Source organism: Leucoraja erinacea, chromosome 5 (genome assembly GCF_028641065.1).
Source record: "Leucoraja erinacea ecotype New England chromosome 5, Leri_hhj_1, whole genome shotgun sequence".
Lineage (NCBI taxonomy): Eukaryota > Metazoa > Chordata > Chondrichthyes > Rajiformes > Rajidae > Leucoraja > Leucoraja erinaceus.
In genome coordinates, this window is record NC_073381.1 from 78,214,234 (window position 1) to 78,232,129 (window position 17,896).

Genomic DNA, 17,896 nt, shown 5'->3' on the forward strand with positions numbered 1-17,896 from the left:
TAAAGGATTGGACAGGCTTAATGCAGGAAAAATATTCCCGATGTTGGGAGAGTCCAGAACCAGGGGTCATAGTTTAAGAAGAAGGGAAGGCCATTTAGGACTGAGATGAGGAAACATTTCTTCAACCAGTGAGTTGTGAATCTGGAATTCTCTGCCGCAGAAGGCAGTGGAGGTCAATTCACTGGACTTTTTCCAAAAGTTAAATTTAGCTCTCAGGGCTAAAGGAATCAACGGATATGGGGAAAAAGCAGGAACGGGTTACTGATTTTAGATGATAAGCCATGATCATATTGAATGGCGGTGCTGGCTTGAAGGGCCGAATGACCTACTCCTGTACCTATTTTTCTATGTTCTATGTTTCTATGTAACCTCACTCTATTGACATTTGTGTATCCATGTTCCATTAAACAATGTAACGTAGTCTTCGGCATTTTTAGCTTGCGGTGACAAAAGTAAACATTGCTTTGATTTTTTTTCCCTATAGTCCTGCAGGAAATGTTATTTAGTTATCATGTGTCTGAAACACTCTGGTACTTAATACTATTTCCTACATTGACTCAATTCTTTAGAATGTGATTTTTCTATAACATGAGGTCTCTGAGGAGCAGAACAACCAATACAAAAACATTTCTCGACAATGTACTAGTTGGCCATTCGATTTCACTCAATTTCTGCCTGAGTTGATTCTTAAGGGAATGAGGGGCAGACAACTTTTGAGTACTCGTGTGCGGTAAGGGATTGTTTGCAAACCAAGAGTAAGAGATTACGTGGGACGAAGAAGGGAATCAAATACTGAAGGTTTCATCCACATGAACAGAATATTTGTCAAAGGGTAAAAAGCAGTGTGTATTTTGTTGGAATAACAATTAGGAGCATTAGTTGTTGGAGACTACGTGATCGGAGACCAGTGAAGATCATTGATGATAGACAAAAGTGCTGGAGAAACTCAACGGGTGCAGCAGCATCTATGGAGTGAAGGAAATAGGCAACGTTTCTGGCCGAAACCCTTCTTCAGACTGATGTAGGGTGGGGAGGGGGGAGACATTGATGATGATGATGGATGAAAGGATATAATTTCATCTTAGATACAGAGAGACGCAATTTTAGCTAAGTGGAGTTCACAATCACAGCAAAGACTAGCTGTTTCTTTTCCATCGACAGTTCCGAGTCTCTTGTCCTCTAATCTGATCAGATCAGAGATGCAAAAAGTGTGAACTTTATAACCTCCACTTGTGTGCTTCAACAACTTAGTTTGGTTTTCTCTGATTATTTTGCAGGAAAGTTTTTGCCTTTGAAAACCATGTTGGGAGCAAGATACAATGAGCACGTTCCTGAAGAGAATCGATTTCATCCTAGTATGCTTTCAAACTATCTAAAAAGTTTAAAGGTAAGGAACTAAACATAAATCTTAACCGTGTTGCTCTTTCATGGTGCAGATGATAGGAAATTGTATTTTAAATTGGAAACACATAAATAAAATAGGAACACTGCAGTTCCAATGCCAACCAGCTAAGGAAAGACATTAATGAAGATGCCACAGGCAATGATGGTCCAAAGATGTGGCAGACAATCTGCCACAGGCATTGGTGGTCCAATCCTATACAGCCATCATAGAGTCTGTCCTCATCTTCTCCATCATGGTCTGGTTTGGCTCGGCCACCAAGCACGGCATCCGGAGGCTGCAGCAAATCGTTCGATCAGCTAAGAAGTTTCTTGGCTGCAACTCCCCCCCCCCCCCCCCCCCCCCCCCCCCCCCCCCCCCCCCCCCCCCCCCCCCATTGACGAACTGTACACTGCAAGGGCCAGGAAGTGAGTGGGTAAGATCATCTCTGACCCCTCTCACCCTGGCCACAAACTCTTTGAATCACTTCCCTCTGGAAGGTGATCCACGGACTGTCAGCTTTTTTCCACGCGCAGTAGCTCTACTCAATAACCAAAAGTCTGTAGCCTCCTTTTGCTGTAGTATTTTATTTCATTCACATGTTTAAACTTTTATTCTTAAAGTTTTTATGTTTTATTCTTAATTGTTTAATGTTGTTACTTGCGAGCAGAGCACCAAGGTAAATTCCTTGTATTTGTACATACTTGGCCAATAAACTTATTCATTCATTCATTAAAAGTCTGAGGTAATTGAAATTTGGCAGATCCTGCAGCAGGAATAACCTAATGAACCAATTTTTGAAAAAATCACAATAAAAAAGAGATTTTTGTCATTTAAACTTGCAGCTTTTGTTTACAGGAAACAAAAAGTGGATAAAGAATTGCGCTTGTCTCCTCGAGCACCCGGAGCAACTTTATTTTAAATGTATTTATCAGTGTTTTGATATGTCATCCTGTTTGTGTAACCCATAGAACTCAATCGTGTTCAAGATTAGATTTAGAGGTATTGGTTGAGGGATAATTGTTGCTCTTTGATAGGATCCCATACTATGGATAGGTGTTTCATAGCATGGGATACGTTGCTATTTATACCATGAATAGGATCCTATACCCACCTGAATCTTAAAAGTAATGTCTCATTTTCAAGATGGCGACTTTGACAAGGCAGCATTGAAAAACTGATATCAATGATGAATAATAACTAAACAAATAAAATGAGTAGGAAGGAACTGCAAACACTGGTTTACCCTGAAGATAGACACAAAATGCTGGAGTAACTTAGCGGGACAGGCAGCATCTCTGGAGAGAAGGAATGGGTGGCGTTCGACCAGAAACATCATCCATTCCTTCTAAACATATAAAATGCTTACTCTTAATAGCAGGGCTCTTTATTGCATGGGCTGTGAACCAGGTGTGTGGGAGCGGATTGACGGAGAGCAGGGCCAGATGAGTGCTTTGGGAAAATGGATTGAAGTGTGGTTTAGGCTGGAAATTATCTGAGAATGTGGGAAGATGTTCCACTGGGATTTGGGGACCACATGACAGGAAAGGTGGGATGTGGAAGTGATGGCGGGAGGGTTTTGTGGGCGGGTCTGTTTGCTTGTCCAAAGCCTGTTCATATTTTGTGCCTATGGATGTGGACATTAATGTAGATGGGTTGGTGAGTAAGCTTGCTGACGACACCAAAATTGGAGGAGTTGCAGACAGTGAGGAAGTGTGTCAGAAGCGGGATTTAGATCAGCTACAGAAATAGATGGAGAAATGACAGATGAAATTAACCTGAGCAAGTGCGAGGTGTTGCATTTTTGGAGGTTGAATGTAAGGAGAGAATATACAGTTAATGGCAAGACCCATAACAGCATTCATGTGCAGAGGGATCTTGGAGTCCAAGTTCTTGCCCTCTGAGATGAGTACGGAAAAACGTTTTTACCCAGAGAGTTGTAAATCTATGGAATTCTCTGTCACAGAAGCCATTGGAGGCCAATTCAGTGGATGTATTCAAGAGAGAGTTGGATATAGGTCTTAGGGCTAACGGAATCAAGGGATATGCGGAGAAAGCAGGGTACTGATTCTGGATGGTCAGCCATGATCATGTTGAATGGCGGTGCTGGCACAAAGGGCCGAATGGCCTACTCCTGCACCTATTTTCTATGTTTCCATGTTTCATGCTCACTAAAGGTGGCAGCACAAGTAGATAGGTGGTAACATATGATATGTTATGATATGTTTGCCTTCATTGCTAGGGGCATTGAAAATAAAAGTCAGGAAGTCATGATGTAGCTCTATAGGACTTGGTTAGGCTGCATTTGCCCCATTACAGGAAAGACATGGGAGCTTTGGAGGGGGTGCAGAGGAGGTTTCCCAGAATACTGCCTGGATTAGAGGATTTCAGCTACCGGGAGAGATTGGATAAACTTGGATTGTTTTCTCTGGAGGATCGGACGTTGAGGGGAGATTTGATAGAAGTATATAAAATTATGAGAGGCACAGATAGGGTAAAACCTTTTTACCCAATGTGGAATTGTCCAACACCAGAGGGCACGGCTATAAGGTGAGAGGGGGAAAGATTTTTTACAGAAGTTGGTGGGGGCTTGGAACATGTGGTGATGGAGTCAGTTATGACAGTGGTTTTTAAGAGGCTTTTGGATAGGCACATGTAAGTGCAGGGAATGGAAGGATATGGATCCTGTACAGGCAAATGAGACCAGTTCAGCTGCATCATGCTCGATTCTATGGGGGGGGGAGAAAGGTTAAATAAAGTGATGTACGCCAGATCATTCTTCAGAAATATTGCAGGAATCAGCTAAAATTGGAAAATGTCATTGGGTATAAATTCTGGCGGTTTTTTTGTATGATTTAGTCCCACCTGTGGAATGCCAAAATAATTTGAGTATTCAACATTTTCTGTGTGTTTCTTTTAGGTGAACATGGGATTCTTGGTTGATTTAACAAACACAAGCAGATTTTATGACAGAACTGAAATAGAGAAAGAAGGAATTAAATACCCCTAAACTACTGTCCCAAAGGGTCATGTCCTCTTGTTTGAATCTTCCCTATTCTCAAAGTGAAAAGCTTGTCCACATCAACTCTGTCTATCCCTCTCATCATTTTAAAGACCTCTATCAGGTCCCCCCTTAACCTTCTGCGCTCCAGAGAATAAAGACCTACTTATTCAACCTATCTCTGTAACTTAGTTGTTGAAACCCAGGCAACATTCTAGTAAATCTCCTCTGTACTCCCTATTTTGTTGACATCCTTCCTATAATTGGGCGACCAAAATTGTACACCATACTCCAGATTTGAAGAAAACCTTGTAAAATGTGTGTACTGTTCTAGACTTCATGGGGGGGGATGATTGAAGGTTAAATAAAGTGATGTACGCCAGATCATTCTTCAGAAATATTGCAGGAATCAGCTAAAATTGGAAAATGTCATTGGGTATAAATTCTGGCGGTTTTTTTGTATGATTTAGTTGTGGAATGCCAAAATAATTTGAGTATTCAACATTTTCTGTGTGTTTCTTTTAGGTGAACATGGGATTCTTGGTTGATTTAACAAACACAAGCAGATTTTATGACAGAACTGAAATAGAGAAAGAAGGAATTAAATATTTTAAACTACAGTGCAAAGGGTAAGTCAGTAGGTATTTAATTTTTGTGTTGGAAAAGTTACTTTATCTTTGGATTTTGAATGGTTTATGGTTTAAAAGATGACCTTTTAAAATGCACCGAAGAGATACTTTCCAATGATAGAATATTCCAAGAAAAGGATAGCCATTTGCACTTAATCAGAAAAGTACAAGAATGTATCAAACGTGAAGAAAACACAATAAAATTGTGCAACTATAGACAGCAGACCAGATGATTGGACAGAATATATCAAACGGCAACAATTGACTAAGATTTGAACAAGGAAAGAAAAATAGTATGAGATAAAGATATCCAGAAGTATATAAATAGGTACTGAGAGTTTCTAAACTTTACTTTTCTATACTTTTGTACAGTATGGAAAACTGTGACGATATTGACTATCATGCCCATCTTCATTAATCTCACTTGACTGTATTAATTCCACATCCTTCTAAGCTTTGCTCATTGTATGATGAACTGGGCTGCATCTACAAATCTCTGCAATTTCTTGTGGTTTTAGGCAGAGCTAGTGTCAAACCAAACAGTGGTCCATCCCAATAGTATGCTCTCTACAGCGCATCTGCAGAAGTTGGTAAGAGTCGTTGGAGACATGCCGAATTTCCTTCTGAGGAAGCAAGTGTTGGTCTTTCGTGGCTGTAGCTTCAATGGTGTGATTTCTTGGCCATAGCTTAAATGTGTTGGTCCAGATCAAATTGGGGAAACTTATGCCGAGGAACGTGAAGGCTTTTGACTATCTTAAATTCGGCACCATTGATGCTGACTAGAGTGTGTGCATCACCTTGCTCCCTGCAGTCAATAACTATCTCCTTTGTCTTGCTGACATTGAGGGAGCGGTTGTTTGCTTGACACCATGTTCATGTGATAGGAGCAGAATTAGGCCATTCGGCCCATCACGTCTACTCTGGCATTCAATCATGGCTGATCTATCTCTCCTAACCTCATTTTCCTGCCTTCTCCCCATAACCCCTGACACCTGTACTAATCAAGAATCTATCCATCTCTGGCTTAACAATATCCATTGACTTGGCCTCCACAGTCTTCTGTGGCAATTAATTCTACAAATTCACCATCCTCCTCATCTCCTTCCTAAAGGAACGTCCTTTAATTCTGAGGTCATAAATGATAGGAGCAGAATTAGGTCATTCGGTCCATCAATCATCTTCCGTAATCTAAAATCCATTGATCACCACCATCTCTCTGACCAGCTCTCCACCACTCTCCCCCTGGACTCAACCCCCATCTCACCTGATGATCTCACAAACCATCTCAACCCCACCTTATCTACCTCCCTCAATACTCTGGCCCCCCTCAAAACAAGAACCGTAACTTTCAACACATCTTCACCCTGCACTTCATAAACTGAAACAGACAGGTCGCCAACTCGAACGACTTACAAAGTAATCATCTCTCACAGTCCACCTTGAAGCTTACAAACTCCACCTCACTGACTACAAAGATGCTCTCATTGCTGCAAAATCTGCCTACCTCTCCTCCATATTCACTGATCCCTGCCTAAACCACAGAACCCTCTTCTCCACAGTGGGCAACCTCCTCAAGCCTCGAGCCAACACTCTCCCTACCTCTACTCCGGATCTCTGCAACTCATTCCTCCACATTTTCGCTGATAAAATCAGCACCATCTATCAGTCTTTATCCCCTGTACCCGACTCCCCAGCATCTACTCCACCACCTACCAAGGCCCCTCCTTTCAACATTTCCACTGACCTTCTTACCCCTCCTCCACACTGTTTCCTCTCCCAGTTTGACCTGGTCACCCCTATTGAAATCTCCAAACTCTTCAGCTCTTCAAAACCCACTACCTGCTCCCTCGACCCACTCCCCTGTTGAAGTCCTGCCTCCCCGTTCTCTGCCCCATCCTCACTAATCTCTTCAACTCCTCATTGTCCCAAGGAATTGTCCCCTCCGCTTTCAAAACTGCTGCTGTTACACCAATCTTAAAGAAACCTGGTCTTGATCCCTCCTCTCTCATTAACTACCGCCCAATCTCAAACCTCCCCTTTCTTTCAAAAACCCTGGAGTATATCGTTGCGTTGCAACTTCATTCCCACCTCCTTGCGTATAACCTACTTGAACTCCTCCAATCTGGCTTTCGCCCCCTCCATAGCACAGAAACTGCTCTCCTCAAAGTCCTCAACGACCTCCTCACCTCTGCTGACACTGGTTCCCTCAACATCCTCATCCTCCTCGACCTGAGCGCAGCCTTCGATACAGTGAACCATAACATCCTGCCCACCAGACTCAAAGACCTCGGCATTGAAGGCTCTGCATTCAGCTGGCTCCGTTCCTACCTTTCCAACAGATCCCACTTCATCTCTCTCCACAACCACACCTCTGCTACAGCCACAGTCACTCAAGGCGTTCCCCAAGGCTCCGTACGCGGCCCCCTCCTCTTAATCATCCACATCCTCCCCCTTGGTCAGATACTCCGCCACTTCAATCTGAACTTCCACTGTTACGCTGATGACACCCAGATCTACCTCGGCACCAAATCCCCCCACAACCCCCCCTCTCCCATATCAACTCCTGTTTGTCAGCTATAAAAACCTGGATGCAACATAATTTCCTCAAACTCAACAGCGATAAGACAGAATTCCTCCTCATAGGCTCCAAAGCCACACTCAACAAAATCAATAACCCCACTCTCACCATCGACGGCACCACTGTCTCCCCATCTCCCCAGGCCCGCAACCTTGGTGCGATCTTTGATTCCACCCTCTCCCTTGAGCCTCACATTCGCCATGTCATTAAAACCTCCTTCTTTCATCTCCGCAACATCGCCAAACTCAGACCCTCTCTCACACCGCACGCTGCTGAAAGACTCATCCATGCCTTCATCTCCTCCCGACTGGACTACTGCAACTCACTTCTCCTTGGCATCAGCTCCACCTACATCAACCGACTCCAACTGGTCCAGAACGCAGCCGCCCGACTCATCACCCATACCAAATCCTGGCATCACATCACTCCAGTCCTCAAACAACTTCACTGGCTTCCCATCTCCCACCGGATCACCCACAAAATCCTGATCCTCACCTACAAAGCCCTCCACCATCTGGCCCCCCCATATCTCACTGACCTCCTCTCCCCCTACCAACCCTCACGGTCCCTCAGATCCACATCAGCCGGTCTCCTCTCCATCCACAAGTCCAACCTCCGCAGTTTTGGGGACAGAGCCTTCTCCAGGGCAGCTCCCAGGCTCTGGAACTCCCTCCCCCCAACTGATCCGCAATTCCGTGTCCCTCACCATCTTCCAGTCCCGCCTCAAGACCCATCTCTTCACCTCTGCCTATCCTTAGCCCCACGTGCCGTCCTTTTTCATCTGTGCATTAATTGCCTCGTACTGTGTTTTGTATTGAATTCTGGATTTACTTTGTGTACTAGTCAGGTCTCTACTATTTATTTAATTCCCCTTGCATGTTTTTCCTCTACCTGCTAAATTTTTGTAAGGTGTCCTTGAGACTCTTGAAAGGCGCCCATAAATAAAATGTATTATTATTATTATCAAGCCTACTCTGCCATTCAATCAAGGCTGATCCATCTCTCCCTCCTAACCCCATCCTCCTGCCCCCCCACCTCCCCCCATCGCTCCTGACACCCGTGCTAATCAAGAATCGATCTATCTCTGCCTTAATGTCCATTGACTTGGCCTGCACATCTTCTGTGGCAAAGAATTCCACAGATTCACCATCCTCTGACTGAAGAAAATCCTCCTCAACTTCTTAAAGGAATGTCCTTTAATTCTGAGGCTATGACCTCTAGTCCAGACTCTCCCACATCCTCTCCACATCCACTGTATCCAGGCAAGTAAGTAAGTCTCAATGAGGTCACCCCTCATCCTTCTAAACTGCAGCGAGTAGAGACCCTTAATTTCTCTCCTTCCTAAATTCATGTCATTGGCGTTCCGGCAGCAGCGGCGGCCCAACCTCAGAGGAGCGGCCACGGTGGACGACATCATCGTGAGCGCGCAGGTCACAGGTTGGTGACCTGTTTTCCGGACCTCCCGCAACAACAGTTTCATCTGTTGGTCTGGAGGGCGGCAGCTTCAAACGCCGAACCGGCCCGTTCGCGGTGCTTGGATTCAGCCGCGGGACTGACTTACCATCACCCGGCGGGGTCACAACTTCCGAAGCCTGAATCGCCTCGGCGCAGAGGGAGAATAAGGAGGGATGAGACAAAGACTTTAAGATTTTTGCCTTCCATCACAGTGAGGAGGTGCCTGGTGAACTCACTGTGATGGATGTTAATTTGTGTTTATTGTGTGTTTTTGTCATTTTTATTATATGTATGACTGCAAGGCAACGAAATTTCGTTCAGACCGAAAGGTCTGATTGACAATAAAGGCTACTTTGACTTTGATTGTTTGAGCTCCAGTTTATTATGGTGGTGTCATCTGCAAACTTGTAAATGGAGTTAGAGCAGAATTTTCCCGCTCGGTAGTGAATGTATAGGAAGTATCATAAGTGATTTAGAATGTGTCTTTGTGAAGCGCTGTAATTATTGTGGAGGATGTTTGGTTGCCTATCCTCGCTGATTGTGGTCTAAGGGTCAGGTAGTTAAGGATCCAGATGCAGAGCTGGATTCCGACTTCTAGGCTTAGGAGTTTGGAGATGAGTTTAGTTAGGATTGTTGTGCTGAAGGCAGAACTTTGTTATTAAATAGTAATCTGAAATATCTGATTTATCTAGATGTTCCAGGCATCAGCTTAGGGCAAGGGAATTGCGTCCACCATGGACTGAAGGGTTCCCCTATTTTGATTGCTGCAGAACTGCTGTGCATCTCGGGAGAAAAAGATGAGGAATTCCCAGTCTTGCTTCTTTGTAAAGGATCTCCATCCGTAGAAATGTTTAAGAAGGAACTGCAGATGTTGGAAAATCGAAGGTGGACAAAAATGCTGGAGAAATTCAGCGGGTAAGGCAGCATCTATGGAGCAAAGGAAATAGGCAATGTTTCTGGTTGAGACTCTTCTTCATAGACTACTCACCGACATCTACTGACTCACTAAACCCACTGACTCCCAAGGCTATCTGGACTACACTCCTTCCCAATCTGCTTCTTGTGCTTCCCCTACTCCCAATTCCTCCGTCTACGCCGCCTCTGCACCCAAGATGAGGTGATCCACACCAGGGCATCGGAGATGTCCTCATTCTTCAGGGAACGGGGGTTCCCCTTTTCTACTATAGATGACTCTCACCATGGTCTCTTCAATACCCGTAACTCTGCTCTCACTCCCCATCCCCCCCCCCCCCCACTTGTAACAAGGGCAGAGTCCCCTTTGTCCTCACCTTCCACCCTACCAGCCGCCACATACAACAAATAATCCTCCAACATTTTCGCCACCTCCAACGGGATTCCACCACTGGCCACATCTTCCCCTCTCCTCCCCTGTGTGCTTTCTGCAGAGACCGTTCCCTCCGTAACTCCCTGATCAATTCGTCCCTTCCCACCCAAACCACCCCCTCTCCTGGTACTTTCCCTTGCAACTGGAGGAAATGCTACACTTGTTGCTTTACCTCCCCCCTCGACTCCATCCAAGGACCCAAGCAGTCGTTCCAGGTGCGGCAGAGGTTCACCTGCACCTCTTCCAACCTCATCTATTGCATCTGCTGCTCTAGGTGACAGCTGTTCTACATCGGTGAGACCAAGCTTAGGCTTGGCGATCGCATTGTCCAACACATCCGCTTGGTTCACAGTAACCAACCTGATCTCTCGGTGGCTCAGCACTTCAATTCCCATTCCAAATCTGACTTTTCTGTCCTGGGCCATCTCCATGGCCAGAGTGAGGCCCACCGTAAATTGGAGGAACAGCACCTCGTATTTCGCTTAGGCAGTTTACACCCCAGCGGTATGAACATTGACTTCTCTAATTTCAGGTAGTCCCGGCTTTCTCCTCCCCTTCCCAGCTCTCCATCAGCCCACTGTCTCCGCCTCTTCCTTTCTTCTTTCCGCCCCCGCACTCACATCAGTCTGAAGAAGGGTCTCGACCCGAAACGTTGTCTATTTCCATCGCTGCATAGATGCTGCCTCACCCGCTGAGTTTCTCCCGCATTTTTGTCTACCATCCGTAGAAATTTTTTTTTAATTGTATTTTTAAATCTGCAAGGTTACCAGTGTCCCTGACTCTTGTCAAACCAAACTATATTTGGAAAATTTAGTCCTGAACATGAACAGGAATCAGACTTGAGGTGGCAGTGGTGAGTTGAAGTGTAGTACTTCTCAGGCAAACAGTTTCTTTAATACCAGACTTCGAAGGTCTGATTTGGAAATTCTCAAAGTTTAGTTTATTGTCACGTGTACCGAGCTACAGTGAAAAGCTTTTGTTGCAAACTAACCAGTCAGCGGAAAGACATTACGTGATTACAATCGAGACATTCACCGTGCACAGATAAAGGGAATAACGTGAGTAACATTTAGTTCAAGATAAAGCCAGTAAAGTCCGGTCAAAGATCAAGGGTTTACACTGAGGTAGATTGTTCCAAAGGTGATGGTTTAGTTTGTGTCCAAAGAGTTGAATGGCCAATTAATGTTGTGCAAGGTTGGTGATCGCTGTGAAGGTGGTGAATTTATTCTAATTACAGGTGCACAACCTTTTATCCGAAAGCCTTGGGACCAGACACTTTTCGTAATTCGGAATTTGTCGGCCTTCGGAATGGAAATTTTTTAGCGTAGATTTTAGGTCGCGAGTTTGCGCCTTGATCCCGGCAGTTCCTCGGTCGCGAGCTTGAGTCTTCAATGTAGTTTATTCTTGCAGAATAAATGTCTGTATGAAATGCAGTGTGTTGAATGAATTCCTGAATTTGTAAATGTGACCGCAGCATTGAATCACCTCTCGCACTCATGTCACCCTAGCGGGGCTACATGCCCTTAGGCAGCCTAAGGCGACATTTTCACACTCTTATATCCGTGTACAGCAGAGGCGACGTGCCATGTTTGGCGCCAAACGTGAGCTTTGGTGAGCTTTGGTGTGCAGACGACATCCTGGAAAAAATGTCCGGTTTCTTCCAGGTAGGCGATATACCCTCCCGGGCAATATACCCTCCACTTCTCTTTTATGAAGGGGATTTAGTTCCCCTTTCTTCCAGGACCGACCGGAGGTTCCGCTGTCACCTCTGCGGGCCACCCTCGGTGAACGCTCACTCAACTTTGTCTTGGGATTCCTACTCTCCCGCGCAATGTACCCTCACCTTCTCTTTTTATGAATGGGGATTTAGTTCCCCTTTCTTCGAGGACCGACCGGAGGTTCTGCTGTCACCTCTGCGGGCCGCCCTCGGTGAACGTCCTGTCTCCCTGTCCCTGGGATAGCAGGGGGCGATCAAACAGCACAATACCCCCCTCCCCCTCCAACGCCAGAGGAATCTGCTCCCCGATGGGCCGCTACGGCGACAAGTGGCAGTTCGCCCACAGCCCGAGCTGCGCGACCCCAAGAACAAGACGAACCTTGCACACCATCAGCTTCTGCCCATACGGGGAGCGTGTTCCTCTCGAGTTGGAGCGGGGCTGGGCTGGAGTTGCTGATCTGGGATCTCCGTGCTTGCAGTGGGCCTGGGGGTCAGTGTCCCGATGAGGGGGCACAGCTCGGGCTGTGGGCAAACTGCCACTTGTCGCCGTAGTGGCCCATCGGGGAGTGGCTTCTGGTGGTCCTGATGTCTCCGGCCAGTTTGCAGTTTTCCTCTGGAGTTGGAACGGGGCTGGGCTGCTGCTGGCTGTGGGTCTCTGGGATCTCCGTGCTTGCAGTCTGCCTGGGGGTCGGTGTCCCATTGGTCCTGACGTCTCCGGTGACTGGCACTGTATGCTGGCATCGCCGACGTGAAGACAGTGCAAAGCCCCCGCGCCGGTGCCATAGGCGGGGAGCTGGAGAGGGGAGGGAAGGGGTCACACACATGGCTGGGAAGCAGAGGGGTGTAGGTGGGGTGAAACTGAAGCGAGCGACAATCTGCTGCTCCCTGCCCGCTGAGTTAAAAAGTTCCCACGCAAGACTCACGATACACTGTGTATCGTGAGTCTACCGTGGGAACTTTTTAACTCGGGTGGCAGGCAGCAGCATATAGTCAATTATTAACCCTCCCGCGCAATATACCCTCACCGTCTCTTTTATGAATGGGGATTTAGTTCCCCTTTCTTCGAGGACCGACCGGAGGTTCCGTTGTCCGCTGAAAGTTTCCAAGGACCTTTCTTCAAGGACCGAAAAAATGTCCGCTATTCGGAGGTTTTCGTTATTTGGATCTTCGGATAAAAGGTTGTGCACCTGTACTAGGCATTGACTATGATTGTAAAGAAATGAATCGTTTTAAAGCGGTGATGGTGTGCTATTTTGATAAAAACTCAGACTTGTCTTGATTTTTAGAATCTAAAAAGGGTGAAATGTTATCAGCAAAACACCAACCTACGTCGTAATTCCCAGCATTTTAAATATGTCACTTTTTAGATTTTTTTTGCAGCGATCTGAATGTAAGTTAGGCTGTTATTAATATTTTGATTTACGTGCTGAAATATGAAAGCCTGGCTATATATGGTTAAAGTAATATGTTTTGTGTGAGTAACACTCTGAATAGTTTCCAAGGTCAATCTGATCTTTGCCACCACCCTCACAACCCCCCAAAGTGCACCATTATTTTGATGCTTTGATATCTAATATGAAGCTGCAGTACCTAATCTTGCTGCTGGGTGGAGCTACATATGTATTTTTGCATTGCAGTTTTCTACAAAAGTTGCAACAATTGTAAGAAGTTAAAGGTTGAGTTTTAAAATGTACTTTAATTACATTTTGTGTGAAAAGTGGGAAAACAAGTCCAATGAATTGAAATTTACCAATATTGAATACGTTGAGAAAAATAAAAGTTAATTTGAAAAAGTGAAGAGTTGAATGGCATTTGGTCAGTTAGAAGAAAATAAGTATTTTCAATTTCCTGCTTCATTGATTTTAGAAGACAGTTTGAGCAGTGGTTTATGCATAGCAGGTGTAGGAGGATGCCATTCGGCCCTTTGAGCCAGCACTGCCATTCATTGTGATCATGGCTGATCATCCACAATCAGTAACCTGTGCCTGCCTTCCCCCCCCCCCCCCCCAATACCCCTTGATTCCGCTAGCCCCAAGAGCTCTATCTACCTTTTTTAAATTCATCCGGTGAATTGGCCTCCACTGCCTTCTGTGGCAGAGAATTCCACAAATTCACAACTCTCTGGGTGAAAAAGTTTTTCATCGCAGTTTTAAATGGTCTCCCCTTTATTCTTAGACTGTGATGCCTTGTTCTGGACTCCACCGACATTGGGAAACATTTTCCTGCATCTAGCTTGTCCAGTTCTTTTATAATTTTATATGTTTGAAAATATACCCCTCTCTAAATTCCAGTGAATACAAGCCCAGTCTTTCCAATCTTTCCTTATATGACAGTCCTGCCATCCCGGGGATTCACCTCGTGAACCTATGCTGCACTCCCTCAATAGCATGGATGTCCTTCCTTAAATTAGGAGACCAAAACTGCACACAATACTCCAGATGTGGTCTCACCAGGGCCCTGTGCAACTGCAGAAGGACCTTGTTACCCCTATACTCAAATCCTCTTGGTATGAAGACCAACATGCCATTAGCTTTCTTCACTGCTTGCTGTACCTGCATGTTTACTTTCAGGTACCTGCATCTTTACTTTCCGATAATACAATACAATACAATACAATACAATACAATGCAATACAATTTATTTGTCACTTGAACCTCATAGAGACTCAAGTGAAATGTTGTTTCTGCAGTCATACATACAAGAAAAAAAGACCCAAGACACAACACAATTTACACAGACATCCATCACAGCGCATCTCCTCCTGACAGTGTTGCATCAATTTACATTTTTTTACATTTTAGAAAAATGCAGTGTGAATCGGTGGATTATTATAGGAATGAGGGGGGGGGGGGGGGGGGGCTTGAAATAGATATTACAAATTACTTTCAAATGGTAGCGAGAGAAGATATGTACCATGAACGTGCATCAATGTTGTAAGGTTTTGCGGATTGAAATTACAATGTGAGTATAGCTCTCCTGATAGTATTCTGGATCAAGATGTTATTCATTTAATGTTTGAAGTTCAAAGTTACACAAGATGATCCTATTCAGCTTTAAGTATTGTGCTAACGATGCAGGGTTGATGTGGAGAAATATGCACAAAAGTTAAAAGAGGATGTAATATACAGTTTTGATCTGGGTTGTCATTAATGATAAATAGACTTGATCAAGGTCTGCTTGTAGAAATGGGTCAGAATTTGGCATATTATAAATAATGCTTTTAGGAGAAGCACTTTAGGAAAAGCTGTAAATGAAGAGGAAAGCTGATGAGCAAGGAGGGACCGATGAAGGCTAGTATTGCAAACATATTCTTCACCATGCTAACTGCTAGTGATGCCATTTTCAGAGAAGTATGTACTTTGTGCCAAGCTGTTCTACAACATATTCGCTAGGACCCTGTTGCTCATTATGACAGTCCTATCCAGGTTTGACATTCCAAAATTGATAGCCGTCACTGCCTACAATACGACCTATCTTAGTGTCATTCGGAAACTTGCTAACCATGCCTTGTACATTCTCATCCAAATCATTTATATAAATATGAACAACAATGGGCACACCACTAGTTACGGGCCTCCAGTCTGAAAAACATCTTCCAACATCACCCTCAATTTCCTACCATCAAGCCAGTTATCAATCAAATTATTTAGTTCTCCCTGGGTCTCGCGTGATCTCTAACCTTCCAGATTGGCCTACTGTGCAGAACATTGTCAAAACCCCTGCTAAAGTCTATGTAGACATGGATACCACCCTGCTCTCACCAATTCTTCTGGTGACCGCTTCAAAAAACTTTTGTTTTTATGTAATTTTGTTGACTTAATGTACTTCAATGTTTTATTAGCTCAAAAAGCCTAGTCTTTCAATATTTTAACGTAAATTTTTGAGATTACCAATACCTCCTGTATATGGTCTTTTGTATATGGTCCAATATATCACAACTCATTCCTTAACCTCTATGATTTCCCCCATAGTAAAAGTCCCGTCCACCTCCTGTGGCTCCACACATTGACAGCTATGTTGATCTTTAAGGGGACTCATTCTCTCCCTAACCACTCTTTTACGGTTCTCGATTCCCCTACTCTGGACAAGGGAATCTGTGCGTTTACCCGATCGATTCCTCTCATGATTTTGTGCACCTCGGATCACCTCTTTTTCCTGCGCTCTACCCCTCTACCTATAGCTCAGACCCACGAGTCCTGGCAACATGCTCATAAATTGTAAATGTTATCGTTGATTAAAACATGAATGTTAGGCAAGGATTTGTGTTTTTGTGGCCCATTCAAGCATTACCTGGGTGTCACTTAAATCAGTGTTTCAGGTTTAAAATTCTCATTGCTGTTTTCAAAACTGTCCATAGCCATAATCTCTCAAAATCTCTAATCCCATGGACTCCGGGCTCTTGTTCATGCTTGATTTTAACTGCTCTGCTGTTGTAAACGATATATTCAATTGCCAGGTGCTAAGATGCAAAATTCCTGGGTACTTCTCTTTGCCTATTTCCCTCGCTTGATGGTCTTAAAACCCTTTTTTTTTAGTATCTGCTATAACATCCCAGAAATGATTTTGTTTTAACACTCATGTGATTGTGATTCTGTTAAAGTAACACTTGACATTCTGTTAAGTAACTCCTACATTAACAATGCTATGAATGCAAGTTCCCAGCCATCAAGACATGGAATGCTGTAGTAACCTTTAATTGCCACCAGATAGCAGTATCTCCTTATCATTTCAAATTACCAGGACTAAAAGCACTGCGACCAAAACTACAAAATAACCAATGCAATAGAATCTTACTCTGTGCAAGTATTTAAGAAAAGTAAACGTATGTAACTTCGGAACAGAGAAAACTGCAACCTCTGGGTATCTGAAATAAAAATGTTAACGTTCTGGGCACAAGGACAGGCATCATTTGTGAAGAAACAGTGACTGTTTTCAGTTGATGACATTCCATCAGTTCTGAAATATCATCAACCAGCAATGTTACTTGTTGTTTCTCTATTTCTATAGATGCTGCCAGACCTGTTTGAATATATATGATGTGCATCTAGGAACGTATCTTTGTTAAAACTTGGGTTGACTCCGAAAGCCTTGGAATTTACTTAAAAAAAAACCAGTAGACTTGTTTATGCAGCTACGTCAAGTGAAGTATTATGACTAGATTTTAATTTTGTTTCATTTAGACATGCTGAGTGCCCCACTGAAGAAATAACAAGTATGTTCATCCGATTATGTGAGAATTTCATACTTCAACATCCCATGGAATTAATAGGTATGTACTGAAGAAACAAATATGGGTATATTGTATTTTCCTTTTGTTTGAAAATGTGTTGCTTTATAATTCTCTGTATCTAGAAGGGAAAATATACATTTAAAAAGTGGGAGGCACACATGAGCAAGATGGAAGCAATTGACGTGTGTGATGTATGGACGAAGAAATCATCAGAGTATTGAGCATAGAAGTTGGGAGATCATGTTGCAGTTGTACAGGACATTCGTGAGGCCACATTTGGAGTATTGTGTTCAGTTTTGGTCACCCTGTTATAGGAAAGATGTTGTTACGCTTGAAGGGTGCAGACAGGATGTACGAGTATGTTGCCAGGATTCGAGGGCCTGAGCTATAGGGAGAGGTTGAGCAGGCTGGGGCTTTATTTCCTGAAGCGTAGGAGGATGCGGGATGATCTTATTGAAGAGCATAAGATCATGAGAGGATTAGACAGAGTTAATGCACATACACATTTACAATAGTGCCCTCCATAATGTTTGGGACAAAGACCCATCATTTATTTATTT

The 17,896-nt window shown here is 44.1% G+C and overlaps 1 protein-coding gene across 2 annotated transcripts in view; it reads left to right on the top strand.

Moving 5' to 3' along the window:
- Positions 1-17,896, top strand: part of rngtt (RNA guanylyltransferase and 5'-phosphatase) — a 270,693-nt gene that overhangs the window by 17,879 nt on the left and 234,918 nt on the right. For both annotated transcript variants that reach the window (XM_055636039.1, XM_055636038.1), the window contains exons 2-4: positions 1,278-1,387; positions 4,908-5,011; positions 17,287-17,375. In XM_055636039.1, the coding sequence (XP_055492014.1) occupies positions 1,278-1,387; positions 4,908-5,011; positions 17,287-17,375 (303 nt within the window). The remainder of the gene's footprint in view (positions 1-1,277; positions 1,388-4,907; positions 5,012-17,286; positions 17,376-17,896) is intronic.